General features: G+C 44.7%; 1 protein-coding gene across 1 annotated transcript in view; it reads right to left on the bottom strand.

Annotated features, from left to right (window-relative positions):
- Positions 1 to 16,959, bottom strand: part of ppp3ca (protein phosphatase 3, catalytic subunit, alpha isozyme) — a 68,318-nt gene that overhangs the window by 48,973 nt on the left and 2,386 nt on the right. Inside the window, exon 2 of the mRNA XM_063203754.1 lies at positions 13,171 to 13,434. Coding sequence (XP_063059824.1) covers positions 13,171 to 13,222 — 52 coding nt within the window. The 5' untranslated portion in view covers positions 13,223 to 13,434. The remainder of the gene's footprint in view (positions 1 to 13,170; positions 13,435 to 16,959) is intronic.

Genomic DNA, 16,959 nt, shown 5'->3' with positions numbered 1-16,959 from the left:
GGAAATCTGATACACAATCCACACCATTATAATCAATCATATTCTAATGAATACTTTTAATAACCAAACTAAGGAATTATGTTAGCTCTTAGCTGTTAACCTGTGGATGTCCCGTTGTTATGCAAAGTTCCTTTTCTTCGCAACCCCCTTTCAGCACCTCCTCGACCCCCCCAGGGGTCCTGACCCACAGTTTGGGAACAACTGAAGTAATAATGTATCCAATGTTTCAATGCCTGTGTCCACCAGCGCTATACCGCCCAACAGAGGCTTCAATAGGAGGCCTGGGGTAAATGGCCATGGATCAATCAGCACTGGGGAGTTACATAACAGCAGTCAGCAGCGCCGTGCAGTGCAGCTACACTCTGGCGTGCAGTCGGCTCCAACATCACAGACACTGGGACTGAAAGCAATGGGGGGGCTGTGACTGCACACTGCACACTGCACTGCACCGCACCGAGCCTGCTGTAAAGCTGAAATGGAGAGAGGAGAGACAAATTACAACATTAGACCACCGCACACCGCTGAGAAAACTACCCCGCGCATTTCTGTTGTTGTTGCGTAACGCTCCATCTATCTCCACCGTGTCTGGCACATTAGGTCCTGCTGGATTGACTTGGTGTGGTGTTTTTTTTTCTTTTTTAGCATTCAGTGTGTGGAGAGAGTGAGAGAGTGGGGGTACGGATAGTGACAGAGCAGGGACTACCAGATGTCTATCAGGATGCTTTTTTTCCTGTAGTAGTATATTGATATCAGACCGGACATAAAGTCCAAACAACTACACCAGCATGCTCAGTGTCCATTACCGTTAACATCCATTCATAACCGTCCTCCACACAGATTCATGTAACACACAGGGGTTCATGTTCATGGTCAGCGACAGTGTGTAGTTCAGTAGAAGAACGGCAGGCAGACAGACAGACAGACAGACAGACAGACAGGCAGACAGGCTTGCAGTTAGACAGACAGATACTAGACGGACAGATAGATAGATAGATAGATAGATAGATAGATAGATAGATAGATAGATAGATAGATAGATAGATAGATAGATAGATAGATAGATGGATAGATAGATAACTGACTGCAATCTACATCATCATCAGACAGCACACAGATCCAGATCCACTAAATAATGTGATCAGAGTCATTGTGCCAGAGGCTTGATAGGGGCCAAGTGACCGGGTCACCATGCGGGCCTGCCTGTGGTCACAGTGTTTAATTCATATGGGGAGCCCTGCTGCGCCATGTGGAGCCTGCAGGGCAGCTTGAGCCCCCGACAAGGTTGCCAGATATGACTGATGATGTCCAGCTGAATAAATGATCAAAAACGCCTTAAAATACAGTAATAAATCCCATCCAATTTTAATTAGGATCTATTGATTTCTAAGGCCATAGATCTGCAGGCCGGCCCAATAGCCTACTTTTTTTCACCCGCAGATGGTCATCCCAAACAGCCCACCTAGGCAGGAAAACCACCAAATCTGGCAACACTGGCCAAGGGACCAATCCATGCATGTCAAGCCAATATGCCTGAGACCAGGCCAACAGGGACCCACAGAGTCGATCAGAGTAGCCGATGCTCGATGTCCGTCTAAACCCAGCAGGGCATGTTCAAACTGTCCAGATGCAGTCACACTTTCCTTCGCGCCATCCCAACGTAACGGTACACACCAAACTAAGTTCTTCCCAATTCTCTAAAACTAGTCCAGAAGCCCAATTTTTGGATTGGTGTATTTCTGCTGATACAGGCTCAACCTCAGTTCTGTATGTATCGACATGAGCAGTGTGTTGACTAAATGGCCTGACTGATTGAAATCATAATTCAATGAAAACGAGTAGAACTCCAGAGCGATTGACTTCGATGCCTTTGTGGCCATGTTGAAAGCACTGACCTTCAAAAGTAAATGAGTTTATGTACCTTTCCATGAAAAATCCATGAACATATGAAATGCACCAAACAGGCAAACGGCTGATAATGACCAGTGCAGTCATTGGCTAGTGTTTTTCAAGAGTTCCCCAGGGGGTGTTAGGGTGCCCCATGGGGGCGTTAAGAAGAATACAGCTAAGAGAGGGTGTTGCTTAGTTGCAATTGGGGGCATTCGTCTATTTCATATTTTCACACAAAGGACGGTGTTGGAAGGCCCTTTTTCAAAAAAGGTTGAGAACCATTGTGCTAGGCCCTTCCTAGCGACTTGCTACTCAGATTCAAACCGACTCTGAAACACACAGACAGGCAGACTGAAGGACGGATGTTGTGTCTTTTTGGGTTATCGCTGATGATATGGTGCTAGAAGAACTCACCAGGGAAACATATTTTCTGCTGCTCTGCGAGTTTGTCTAGACCCTAGTTTACTAGGCTGTCAGCAGCACACATGATGTGGTCAAAATGTTCCAACCAGTTATCACACAGATACAAAAAAACACACACATGAGGATGGAAGACAGGAGAACAGCACGTTTCTGGCATGTCTCAGTGGGCGAAGGCATGATAACTGTTGTATTTATATAACATCCAGAGCCGGCCCCACCAATAAGCAGACTAGGCAGTTGCCTAGGGTCCCACCAATAAGCAGAGTAGGGCCCCACCAATACTCATGAACGGCGTGGCGTTTTCCACGTGCGTTACGCCCCTTGTGGGGAAAACAGCCAATGCAAGTCAATTGGTGGTGTTGGGAAAGAATAAACGAAATACATGGACCTGTAGACTAGCGTTGTCCACGCTCAACATGCCGAAATCGTGTTGTGTTGCCGGCTGTTCAAATAATATAGCCACAGCCGTGGCTGAAGCATGGACTTTGTTCATTTAGGCTACCCTGTGTAGCATGTAAATTAATGAGACATTCGGTTTGATTTCCCCCATAAAGGGGTGTAACGCACATTTACGAGCAAAGTATCCGGATGGCCGTTCACGAGTATAAAGCAGAGTAGGGCTCCGCCCCACCAATAAGCAGAGTAGGAAGTTCCCTAGGGCCCCACCCATTTTGCCCATACTCATGAACGGCGTGACGTTTTCCATGTGCGTTACGCCCATTTGTGGGGGAAAACAACCCAAGCAAGTCAATTGGTGATGTTGGGGTTTAATAAACGAAAGATACGGACCTGTAGACTAGCGTTGTTCACGCGCAACATGCCGAAAACGTGTTGTGTTGCCGGCTGTTCAAATAATGTAGCCAATCAGCCGTGGCTGAAGCATGGAATGTGTTCATTTAGGCTAGCTGATGTAGCATGTAAGTCAATGAGACATTTGGTTTGTTTTCACCCATAAAGGGGCGTAACACAAATTTAAGAGCAAAGTACCCGGATGGCCATTCATGAGTATTGTAGGGGGGGCCCAACAGTTAACCTCCGCCGTGGTAAATACCAGCGAAAGTTATTCAAAAGGGCCCCATGTCTATATTAAGCCTAGGGCCCCCAAATGGCTAGAACTGCTGCTGATAACATCACTAAAAAGTAACAAACAATGGGGCACAAATAAGGCTTGTGTCTCACACTGTACATTCAAGCCAGAAAAGTAACAGAAAAGTCTGTGGATATAAACTTGAAGATTGAAACACAAGCCTTGTGTGCACCTCCTTTTTATTATTTTTCAGGAGCAGATGCACCAAGACACAGCTCACAGTCAAGGTGCAGACGTTGAACTTTTTGTTTTCTAATTTCTATACATACTGTATAGTACTGTATGTGCATTACAACACACTGTGTGCTTGTAAATGAACACGCGCACGTGTGTATGTGTGTGTGTGTGTGTGTGTGTGTGTGTGTGTGTGTGTGTGTGTGTGTGTGTGTGTGTGTGTATGTGTGTGTGTGCGCGTGCACGTGTGTGTCAGAGTGTGTTTGAAAGGGCAACAGAGTGGTGAGAGAATGACTGTGTCATGTGCAGGTAATGTGGGCGTCCATGCCGAGACAGACCAAGTGGTATCTGCCAGAGATGTTTGCAGTGCGCTTGTGTTCTCATGCGTGTCTTCTCTGTGTTTCTGTCTGTCTGTCTGTCTGTCTGTCTGTCTGTCTCTCTCTCTCTCTCTCTCTCTCTCTCTCTCTCTCTCTCTCTCTCTCTCTCTCATCCTGTCTTGTGTCTGGCTATCTGGCTTCTTAAAGGCCAACTTCCTATAAAACTCAGTTTTACTCACTCCTTTCGAAGATCGGACGGTCACCCCAAGTTAAACTCACTTGCAAGGCTCTCATAGCGGTGCGTCAACTCTCCTGGCTGTGTTTCCCGGTGTTTCCCAATTTACATAAATATTGCAGAGAAACGAGCGAATCACGAAAGCCTTTCTGTGTTTCGTCACGTCGAAAGAAGGCGTTGCCCACAAAGGTTTATATCGACCCATTTATCTAAAAACATGTCGAGTAATTTTTTTCTGCTTGTTTTCAAAACCAGCAATGTCTGGTGGCCCGAAACATAGCTTAGCTTAGCTATCAGCTGGTTGCTACTCTCAGGTACACACACAGCACAAAGCCTCATACATAAAGCCGGCTCACTCTGGTTGCTCCGTGCCTGCAGCTCGCCTAGGGGTCGCTGTCGAAAGAGCACAGCCCTGAATGGAGCCTGCACGCCTCCGTTGGCGCCCCTATAGTGCAGTACCACCCGGGGAAGTGGCGACTCTGTTTCCCATTACATTCTCTCCAAGTAGTGGAGGACTGAGCCAATCAGAGACGCGTTTCTTCGAGAGCAGGAGAAGTTAGCCAATCAGAGACGCATTTCCACGAGAAACACGGAACACTCTCTCGTTTCTCCACAAGCCACCTTGCCAGCTTGCAAAAACGTCTTGAAACAAAGCAACCAGAACGTTTTTTAAAACAGGACCAACGCGTAACACATTCAATAACAATTGGGAACACGGCAATATTAATTAAATGACGTTGAGAGGCCATCTTTAACACATTGAGTGCCAGCTTTGGTTTGGAACCTTGTTTGGAACTAATGCCAGCCAGTGCCATCAATTTTTTGACATTTCTTAAAAGATTTTTTTTATGTCAGACCTACGGACACATGGCTTGTTTAAAAGCAAAGAATCTCAGCTTTCCATCAGCAAAGATCATATATTTCTGGCTAAAATGGCATTTTTGTTCTTGAAAGTGAGATAAACGGTTTTGTTTTTATATATGCAGTGTTTGACTCTCTGAGTTCAAATTGAGGATCTAGCCTACATTTACTTTTCCATCCCAAGAAATCCAGTCACTTCCAAGTAAACTATTTGAATGAAATAAAAATCACCTGGATCAGTAGCCTACTACATGTAATGTTTACAGCCATATCTTCTAATATAAAGTGCTTAACTAATGTCTCCTGACGGGCATTTGTCTTTCTGTGTAGATAAAAAGTAGACATGCTCACCCAAAGCTGCTACTGTCATCATGTATTGGGCTACTTTTCGCTCCAATCATCCATTTTCTTCCATGTTACTCTGTAAAGTTACTCAACTATTTACACCCTTAACTTTTGAAAATTGATGACAGCAAAACTCCCAAGTCCTTCTGTATATCCACAAGTAGCAAAACACTGGCAAGATGGCTTTTTTTGCTTAGGGCACCCTAGACATGATGTGATCAGGAAGTGCATGATTTGATACTTCTCTGTAATAACACTCTATTTACCACTCTAATAATGCCCTATCCAAATCGCGGAGCATAATGTCATTATTACTTTTGTTACTAATCAAACTGTAGTCTTATTTTCACATACACCATACATGGAATGATTCTATTTACTGGCTTTTGTTATTTACTTTATTTTACATGCACTGTATCTTTGAACATCTTTCCTTTTGTCAGTAACAACTTAAACTTTTTATTTGTATCTTATATTAACTGGTGTTTCACACATACTTTACACCACTGCACTTCATGGATGCAAGATGGGCAGCAAAATAAGCTGTAACTGTTTCTTTTCCACTGTATCTCGGCGCTTCTCATCTTTTATGCTTTTGTTCTCCAGGCCTTCGTTTAGCTTAAAGATTTTCTCCAAGGCTGTCCGGCATCCTCCTTACCCCACTCTGTCCACACTGTCCTCTCTCTATTCTCCTCTCACTCTACTCCTCTCATTCTTCTCTCGTGCTTTCTTCTTCCTCATATCATCATTCCCTTTTGTCTTGCTGCCCAACACTCTACCACCCACCACCCACCACACTCCCATCCCCCCACTCCGCTTTCCTCCTATCTCCCTCTCCTTCCCACTCCCTCCCTCCATCCCTCTCATCACGAGACCTCAGGGAAGTTTCATTATGTAAGAAGGAGCGAGAGCAGTAAAACACAGCTGCAAACCAATGCTTAAATAATTCACCCCAGTCTGCTAAATAAAGCCCTGCACTGTGTGCTGTGAGTCTGGATGTGATGTGCTGGATAGGATAAGGCATGCAGATAGCCCCGTGATCCTCCATGCTCCTCCATGCTCCACTAAACCCTCTCCCTGCCCTCCAGAGGCCATCACACTATCGGGTGTCGACAGGGGGGAGGGCAAAGGGGACAGTTGTACCGGGCCCAAGGAGAGATGGGGCCCAGAATTGGTTCCTCATTACATTGCATCTATTGGGCAGGGGGGCCCTTTCAGATGACTTTGTCCTGGGCCCAGCCAAAGCTGTCAGCGGCCCTGCCCACCCCTAACTATATGGCCTCCTCTGCTCTGCTCTGCTCATCGCTGCCCTGCCCTGCCCTGCCCTGACAGCACAGAAACATGGGGGCCTCTGTCTTGGGCCGCCAGATGAGAAGCTTCACATTCACATACAGGCGAATGCAGGCCTGCACACACACACACACGCACGCACGCACGCACGCGCCCACAGACACACACACACACACACACATACACACACACACACACACACACACACACACGCACGCACGCACGCACACGTGTGCAAGCTCTACTATATTTGCTCTCTAAAACACGCTTTACGAGCCCCTGCTATGACACTGTGCTTTATAGTGCCAACATCCATTAGCTTCCACACGCGCGTGCGCGCGCACACACACACACACACACACACACACACACACACACACACACACACACACACACACACACACACACACACACACACACACACACAAAGAGAGACTAGTATAGACACACCACAGTCTATCAGAGCAACATAGCACAGGAACAGGAAAATAAAGCCGCAGGAACATTTTTAGACTTAAATACTCATATCTGAGATGTTCTTCAAAAATATGATCGGAGGGCTCATACTTATTGAGATATCTAAGTTGCAACACTAGCCACAACTTATGCATTGTAATAAAGCTATTCTGTGTGATAAAATAAAAACATTCTAAAGTTATGTAATTGAACGGGGAGCTAGCTGGGTGATTACTCAGTCAGTTGCTATGAGGCTCTACATCTATAGCTATAATTTACAGCACAGTGTCCCCCTGTGTTTTGGGAACCCATTTAATTCCTAGATTAGACTGTCGGACGGTTCATATACTGCCATATATATCAAGGCCCTGATGGGTCTCACTCTCTCTCTCTCTCTCTCTCTCTGTCTCTCTCTCTCTCTCTCTCTCTCTCTCTCTCTCTCTCTCTCTCTCTCTCTCTCTCTCACACACACACACACACACACACACACACACACACACACACACACACACACACACACACACACACACACACACACACACGTATAATGTATATGACACAGACACAATTATTCCGTTTTTGTCGTGACAATACTTTGGAGCCCAAGCAGGCCCCTGCAGATCTAACACAGATAATGTCCTAGAATCGCACTTTGCAAACTAGGCCACTGAAAGCCAGGGCCACTGGGACCCGGACGGGGTAATGGGCCAAGTGACACTCGAGACATATGTGACAAACTCCCACGGTCAAGCTGCTGCAAACGTCACCATGACCCACCATGGCCCTGCAGGAGAAGGGTCCAGACTGCACAATAACTACAGTGTTTACATGATGCACTTCAGGATCCTAAGCATGACAGAGTATTACATATGCTGGCTTTGTGTTTGTAAATACACATGTAAATACCTTTTCCAGAATTATGTATCCCAAATAAGCCAACATCCACACACCCACCATGGCCCTCTAGGTCAAGAAGGGCCTAGACTGGACAATAACTACCGAGTGTTTACATGCATTTCAGGATCCTAAGTATGACAGGGTATTACATATGCCGGCTTTGTGTTTGTAAATACACATGTAAATACCTTTTCCAGAATTATGTATCCCAAATAAACCAAAATCCAGCAATTAAGCTAGATGGAGCAATACAATAGAAATCTGTTGACTGTGGTATGTGGCTAGCTTGGCTTTGGACTGTAAGCTACAGTCCAAAACAATTTCCTTGCACATTACGGCTGGGCTACGTGTTCTGTGACGGCTTTAGTGTTACCAGACAGACAATCTGCGTACGGGGGAGGGACGAGGTTGAGGGGACGGCCATTGTTTGACATCTGATGTTGTTGTGGGCAAGCAGGTTGTGCGCATAATGATAGGATGTTTTAATGTTGCTCCAAAAAAGAGACACTCATTTCCCGAATTATCAGAAAAACCTGGGATACGCCTCATATTTGGGATAGAGTCAGTAGCCTCAATGTGCACCATTTCACCAGCGGAACGCTGTAATGTAGTGGTTCTGATGCTTTTTTGAATAAACGCCACTTTGGCCTCATCACAAGCCTGACAAGCCCCCCTTAGAATTAAAACATTGAATGGACTAATGCCCCCGAATGGCAACTAAGCACCGCCTCTTTCAGTCATTCTCAACGCCTCCCTAGAACTCCCCAACGTCCCCTGGGCTGCTGTACCGCCCCCATTGAGAAACACTACTGTAATAGCTGGTGAAAAGACTTTACTGTCATAGTGCTACACTGCTATGATATTACACAGAGCCTTTAGGAAGATATCATGACTTGGTTAAAGCCACTTCTAGTGTCAGGACATTTATAATGGCAGCCATGTTTTTTTAAATTTTTTTTTTTGGGGGGGGGCTTTACAAGCCTTTATTGGTGTTTTATATGACAGGATAGTGAAGCAGAGCCAGGAAGTGAGTTGGGAGAAAGAGATGGGGAAGGGCTGGCAAAGGTCGGGAATCGAACCCGGGTAAGCCAAGTAGTAGACGAGTGCCCTACCATTAAGCCACGGTAGGGCCCATGGCAGCCATGTTTTAACAGATTATGTTCATACAGGCGTAATCACTGAGGCTACTAAAGCATTGATCCCCAGGACAGTGGGGATATAAACGGATACGGGTGGATATGGATATAGTGGCAGTATGAAAAGTCCTCTGCAGCTCAGAAGGGGATCTAGACTCTACTTAGTCTCGTGGGAGGGGTCCAAACACCGCCGCCTGTTCCATATGGAGATATATGGATAACCAGGCCCGCCGACAGGGGGGACAAAGGGGTGTGCTGTCCTGGGCCCAGGGAGATAGGAGGCCCAGAATCGGGTCCCCATTAGATTGTATGTATTGGGTAGGGGGCCCTTTCAGATGACTTTGTCCTGGGTCCAGCAAAAGCTGTCACCGGCCCTGGGTATAACCACAGTAAATCTCAAGATATGTGCACTCCAAAGTACCTGAAGCTTCTCATTCTTTCCACTTGGCGACCCATTCACTTTGAGTTGAGTGTTGTGAGGCTGTGTGATTTGACAGGGTGCCAGGAGGGGGTTTTCAGATTTTAAGCAATTTCAATGGAGTTATGTTAAACCGAGAATGAAATCATGGAGAATAAGTGGAGACGTCCAAAAAATCCCGAAATCCCCACATACAAATCACACCCCGGCTGTATCTAACTCCAGAAATCTACCACCAGCTCTTGAATGACGGCGACACTGAGCTCTAGGCTGCTTCAGTTGTTGGAGTTGAATCCAACCACCACTGTCATCGACAAATTGACATTGTAGTAAATTGTGACACGTAGTGCAGCTGTGGGCAAATAAATAGGGTTTATCCAGCTTAATTCACCTTGTAATAGAATTCATGCAATACACACAATTTCTTACACCACACCATGTAATCTATAAGTGCACTAGAGCAGATTTAAATGTGCTAGAGCGGTTGAAACACGTGTTGCATTGTCTGTTTAAGGCGTCTTCTGTCACACCATGAATCCGTCCAGCCGTGAACAAATTCATTGCTATCCCACCTGTGGAGACCAGTGTTGTGTGAAAGTGAATAGCGTTTTGAATGTGTGTCTTGTGCAAATGTGCATAAATTTCACTTCCAGCCTTCCTTACTACTAGTGTGACACCGATAAAAAATCTTCCACTTGCCAGTAAATTAGGGTGTGACATTAATTAGTAAACTTGCTAATATTAGGAATAGCATACAGTAGGATCATGTCTGCCCAGTTGCCTTGCCTGTCCAAGTGATTGCCCACTCGGAAATCACCTTATTATTCTACATACAAAGTAGAAGTTTACACTAGAGCAGTGTCTCTAAACTTTTTTTGAATTATTGCCCCCTGGACCCTCATCAAAAGCCTCCCAATGCCCCCTTGATCTCATCGTAAGCCTGCCAACACCCGCCATAATATTACAAAAATAAAATAGACTAATGCCCCTTCAATGGCAACTAAGCACTTATCATCTGTATCCTTCTCAAAGCCCCCCTAGGTCTCCTTAACGCCCCCCCCTGGGGGGCTGTAGAGCCCTAGTTGAGAATCAGTACACTAGACAGATGTGAATAATAAAAGTGAAATGAGCTTATGTTCAGAAAGCCATAGCAGAAAGTGGTGCAGACATTAATCTGCTCAGGAAGCTAAGCGAGTACAGTAGATGGTCTACTTTGTATTTCTCTATGACAACACCTCTCGGTTAAAACAGACCAATGCTTTTCTAACCACTATGAGGTTGCTGTTCAATGCAGCACATCTTAAAAATGGAGATCACTGCATATAGACTTGGATTTCAAAAAATAGTTTCATTCAGCTTTGCTCATCTGCTTGAGCTGATTCCACCACATATCTTTCTCATCATCATCCAACTCGGTAACAATTCCAAGGGAGCAGGCAACCTCTTAAGGACTTACTTTATATTAACAACTGCATGATATAAGTTTGTCTTATATCATGCATGACCTTCTAAAAAGGTTGAACAGAATAGTGCTGAGTTCTATGTCACCAATGTTCTGTCAAAATAAATGACATGGCTAAATATCCTTTCAAATCAGGCGGCAGGACAACACCTAACCCTATCTCTATTTGGACTGTACAACTACAATTAGACCTGTTGTCACATACACTATACAGTATGTAGTCTATGTACAATATCTGCCCCCACATAGATCTATATCCAGTATAGGATTATATCCAATGAGGAGTTGTAATCGTACAGATATTACCAGCTGACTGCATACACTGTAGTAGCCTGTAGTGTGTGTAGCCTCTTACTGCAACTGGGGTCGCCGGCGGGCCTATTCACTATCTGCTGAAAATACTCAACTACATCATAACAACATTGCTATGACAGTGCTGAGAGCCTTAAGTAACAGATTAAGACATAGCCATTACAATTTTGGTGACAGTAAGGTTATAACATAGGATCTGAACTAAAGGGTTAAAAGAGAAGCACTGTGCAAAGTGGGTGGTATAGCCCATTTATATTGATACAGTTACAGTATAATAGCCTGTTCCTGAGCTGGTACGCCTGCGCTGGAATACATAATTAAACAATTAAATTAGCCATTAAAGGAGATGAGAGCACAATTTAAATAGCCACGCCTACACTTTTTCAAGAATGGTTGTAGGCCAAGGAACTAAATCCCAAATCTCTTTAGACATTGATTATAGTAAAACCTGACACAGGCCTACTTTCAACATGACTGCACAGTCCTGTTCTGCACATGGCAAGTGTATGCAATCTGGAAACTAGATTGAAATTAACCTCTGTGCTACAATCATAGATGTATGTATATGTCCATTAATGTTCAGTGTCCTGAAAAATGAAAGTTAAAGAAAAAAGTAAACGTGTGATCATTACGGTCAGTTCAGATATTTTGGGGAACCTGAACGCGCTGTCCATGGTGCTGAAACCCAGTAGCCAAACCAGAGAGGATAACTCAAACACTACAATAGCCCACACAGTCACGCATGCAGGACTTTAACATGCATATGAACGTATGTATTTTGTCTCATAACAAGGCTGGTTACATTTCAACTGTAGTCTGTAGAAGACACAGCATGTATAACAGCTGCACGTTACCATTGCAGTTATCTCTTTACCGGCTTCCTATAACGCTATGCTGTTTTTGGCGTAGAAGATAGAGTGGCTTATGTGGCTATTTATGATAGACCGGAACGACTTTTATTACTACTTATAATATGCTCCAATGTAAAGAATATTCATGGACGCTATCATGTGCGTGCAGGCACCAGCACGAGCACGCGCGCGCACATTCTTTCCCTCCCAGGCAATATTCTCTCCAGCTTTCTCGAGATAGGCTGAGCATGGTAGGCAAGGCCTTTTGATAATACCAATAAATCAGCATGTTCGAAGGGGGGAAATACTGCACAGTGACAACGAGAAGATGGATATTAAAGTATCATCCTTTGGTTACAGCAGACACATCTTGTTGAACGGTTAATCTAAGCTTCGATACGAGCCAATTGGCTTAATATAAAAGAAACGAACGGCCTTCTTTAATATATCTTTCGCCGTTCTAATACCACGAAAGAAAAAACAATCTTTGTTAGGTCTTATTAACCGACATGACAAACATAAAGCATTGATATTCCGGTAAATGCCGCATGATTGTCACATTAAAGCGAATTGTTAAACGATACGTCTTTCCCATTCGCTGAGCGTAGGCTATAGTAGCTAATTCACGAAGCTCCTTCCACTACAGTGCCAGCGAAATCCTGCTGCATCACCGTCTCAGCCGCAAAGACCTACTCTACCTTATTTAACGATCCTCTTTTCAGCCAAGCCATGGACTAAATTAAATCAGTTGATGACAGCGAAAACCATATTGCCTAGAACACCATTATGTCCAGTCCACCCCACCCCCACAGTGTATTTCCCCCTTTCAGTGTTTACAAACATGTTACATGGAAATAATTGTGTTAGATCTCGGCTACTGTAGGCTGCAGGCAACTGACAAAACACACAACCCAATATGGTTTCAATGGAAACGCATACTATAACAGGGAATATATATGTAGGCTACTGTACAAGAAGATATCACACAGTCTGGGGAAGTGAACAAATAAAATACTTACATTTTACTACCCTGTCGGTAGAGTTGACCATGTCAACGTTAGACATCTTCATGGGCCGATGCGGTCACAAGGCGAATCTTTTTAATTCCTCCTCGCTGAAGGAGCTGCTTTACTCTCGATATCTTTTCGCGGTTGCGAGATGCTGTTGGTGCAGTGGCATCACTCGGATGCGTTCTCCCGTTTCTCACCGCCGGCGCTTAGTTTGACTACTGCCTCTACTTCAGGAGGGTGGATGCTGCCGAGGCTGTTACTGCGCTGCTGCCGCTGTCGTGTGGGGGAGGATGGATGGAGGAGAACGTATGGGGAGGAGGCGGGAGAGAGAGAGAGAGAGAGGGAGAGAGAGATTGCTCAGCTCGGGAGATCCTTACTGCGCGTTGCGCCACCCCGACATGGCGAAGAAGGGAACTCCCACGCATCCATTTCAAGGGGCTGCCTGATGCTGCCATCAGGTGGAGGCGAAGGGATTTCCCCAAACATGTGCGCCATGTTTTCTATTGTATGTATCAATCACGCAAGTAGCCGAGATGTCAAAGGACCTTGCAGTGCAAAAGGTCTGGATGTTGTATAAGTACCTAGGCATGTAGGCTATACTCGCATGCTAACGACTGCTATTAAATAGCATTTTGGTATTGATACCTGTGTGGGTAGTCTGCCAGCGCGCGTGCGTGCGTGCGTGGGTGGGTGTGCAGTGCACGCGTGATGCCTCAGCTTCGTTAGACAGAGACGAATGTTCAGCTGTCAACTGACACCCGTGCTGGGGAGCAAGGGAATCGCAACGTTTTAAATCATTGCAGTTCGCAATCGCATATATTAACCAACACCTCTCCCTGCATGTAATTGAATACACAAGTGACTTGGGTGTGCGGTAAATCGAAAACCTATGTGGGTAGACCTAAGGAGCATAGGCTCTGAGTTCTTTCTTTACATTTCACTATGAAAGACACATGATACAGAAAGAAAATTAAGAGGTAATGGGCCAAAAACATTACTGAAGATGGCATTGCCTCAACTGTGAGATGGTGGAATTATCACTGTTAGTTTGGTACCGCCCCCCCCCCCTTTCATTTTTAATGAATGTGCACAATGTACATTACATTAATTTACATAAACATAATTTCATTCATACAATAGTGTCATTACCTACCTTGCCCTATCTTGACATCCGATACTAAAAATGATCAATGACCCACAAACTGTACTGTGAAATGTGCTGTAGGCCTACTGTCCCTGAAATATGTATGACTTTGTGAAGTCATTTAGTAACCTGTCATCTCTATAGGACTATTCTGCTTGTCTATACTAGCAGCAATGTTCTACTACACACTGTTCTGTGTGCCTGTCAGGCGACCCCACATGTAACGTGCTGTGCTGTGTCTGACCACAGTAACAAACCGGGACCACTTTCTGAAGGTACATAGCAACCTGCTTACTGTTGAGCAAAATTCTACAACATATTCATATGCTTTTTTCCATCTTAGAAATGTCAACAAAGTGCGCGGCTTGGCCCCCCGACAAGACGCTGAGAAACTTATTCATGCCTTTGTCACCAGTAGGCTAGACTACTGTAATGCTCTCTTCTCTGGTCTCCAAAAAAAAATTAATTGACAAATTGCAACTCATTCAAAATTCTGCGGCAAGAATCCTAACAAGAACCAGAATGAGAGAGCACATCACTCCTGTCTTGGCAGACCTGCACTGGTTACCTGTCCCATACAGAATCGACTTTAAGATTCTGCTGACAGTATTTAAAGCATTAAATGGACTTGCCCCTAGTTATATCTCTCACATGCTCTCTTTTTATGCCCCTGCTCGAGCTCTCAGGTCCACTGATGCCAAGCTGCTAAGGACCCCCACCCCCCCGCAAAAGAAGATCGGCGACGCCGCGTTTGTTTGCTATGCGCCCAAGAGATGGAACGCCCTCCCCATCAAGATCCGATCAGCCAGCTCTGTCGACTCCTTCAAGAAGCAGCTGAAGACCCACCTCTTCATCCTTGCCAACTCCTAGCTGCCAAGGCGTCATAGTGTCCCAGCTGCCGCAGCGCCCTTACTGCTCACAACCAGCCCTGGCAAGGGGCTCCCCTTGGTGGCCGCTGGTCTCTGCCTGAGGTTTCTTCCTGACTATAGGGTTTTTTTTCTCAGACCTCACTGAGCTTTTTCCCCCTACAAACTATGATTCAAGCGAAAGGGAGTTTTTCCTCACCCCTGATGCCACCAGGGGCCGCACCTGAGCGTCCAATCTCTGTGTGACTATCTATGACTTATGATAGGCCCAGCCACTATGGACCTTACGCATCTAAGAATCCTAGTCCTAACCTACGTTGACCTTATGACTCTACAATCTCTGTCTATCTCTTCTTCCTCTGCCTTCCTGCTATTTCTGCCTCTCCTCTATACTGCCCTACAATCTTAGAACGCAGTAACTCTGAAAACGGCAAACTGAGAAAAAAGGCTTCAAAGTTTTCCATATGGCGCGACAACTGTGTTGTCGGTAAATTGGTGGTGACACTTCCTAGTAATGCTTGTTTAGGATAGAAATTTAATGCACACAAAAAAACCCCCAAAAAAACAACATTTATGAGTCTTTTTGCCACAAAAAACAGAGTTACTGCGTTCTTGGCTGGTATTACTGCCACAAAATGGAGTTACTGCAGGAGTTACTGCGTTCTTAGCTTGTATTACTGTCTACTCCCAAACCAGTCCCATAGGAACGTGCAGCAGTAACTCGCCGATTTACTGCGTTTTTGTTTAACCTTTTTTGGGTCATTTTTGCACTTTCAAAATGAGTTTTCTCCAAAACGGAACGGTGTTGGACCACCATTTTTGGACACAAGACAAATGAGGTAGTTTAGAACCGATTTCCGATATAAATTTTTTTTCGACCATTTTGAGTTACTGCGTTCTAGTATTGCACGGCAGTATACCTCTCCTTTTAAATCCATCTCTAACAATGATGTTTTTTTCCCATTTGTTAAACACTTTGAGTTACATGCCTTGTATGACACAGTGCTATATTAATACAAATTATTATTATTATTATATTATATAAAAAAGGACGGTTATTTTACCAGGAAGGTCCTGTTAAAATATAAAAAACCTCTTCTCCCAGGGTGCCCTGACCAAGATAGCATACCCAAAAAGTCAGAAAATGCGTGCACATCAGTTTCACAGCTGCTGGATCAAACGGAAGATAACTAGATGGAAATGATAACGGTCCACAACACTGTTCTATGCTACTAAATAAAGTTTGGCACATGACAATTTTGTGTGCTAGCATATAGAACCAGAGAGAGGTTGGATAAGAGGGAGGTTCCCTTGCCCCATATAACTCTCTTAGAATCTCTGATAGAACAGTGTTGTAGAACTTTATAATTTCATTTCAAGATAGTGTAGAACACACAAAAAACAGAGGAGACACCTATTTAAGGCATTGGACGAACAGTGGAGGCACACCTGGACACATACCATAACTATATAGACAGAGGTCTGGTTTGGGATTCAAACCTGTGGCCCATCGACCAACAGGTCAACTCCCTGTCAATCAGGCTACATCTGCCCAGGGGTGCATTTCTCGAAACCATAGTTGCTAACTATGTTAGCTACTTTGTTCTTTGCAATGCAATTTCCTATTAGCAACTACCAAAGTTGCTAACTGGCAAGCAACTACGCTTTCGAGAAATGCACCCCAGATCTAAAGTGCTCCACATAAAACGTAACACCATGGGTGGAACAGCATTCCAATAAACACGGTTAGTGCACACGCCTGATGAATAGCATCGCCACAAAAGTCTT

The sequence above is a fragment of the Engraulis encrasicolus genome, chromosome 7 (genome assembly GCF_034702125.1).
Source record: "Engraulis encrasicolus isolate BLACKSEA-1 chromosome 7, IST_EnEncr_1.0, whole genome shotgun sequence".
NCBI classification, from domain to species: domain Eukaryota; kingdom Metazoa; phylum Chordata; class Actinopteri; order Clupeiformes; family Engraulidae; genus Engraulis; species Engraulis encrasicolus.
The sequence above is the reverse complement of the archived record's forward strand: the minus strand, read 5'-3'. Positions and strand labels throughout refer to the sequence as shown.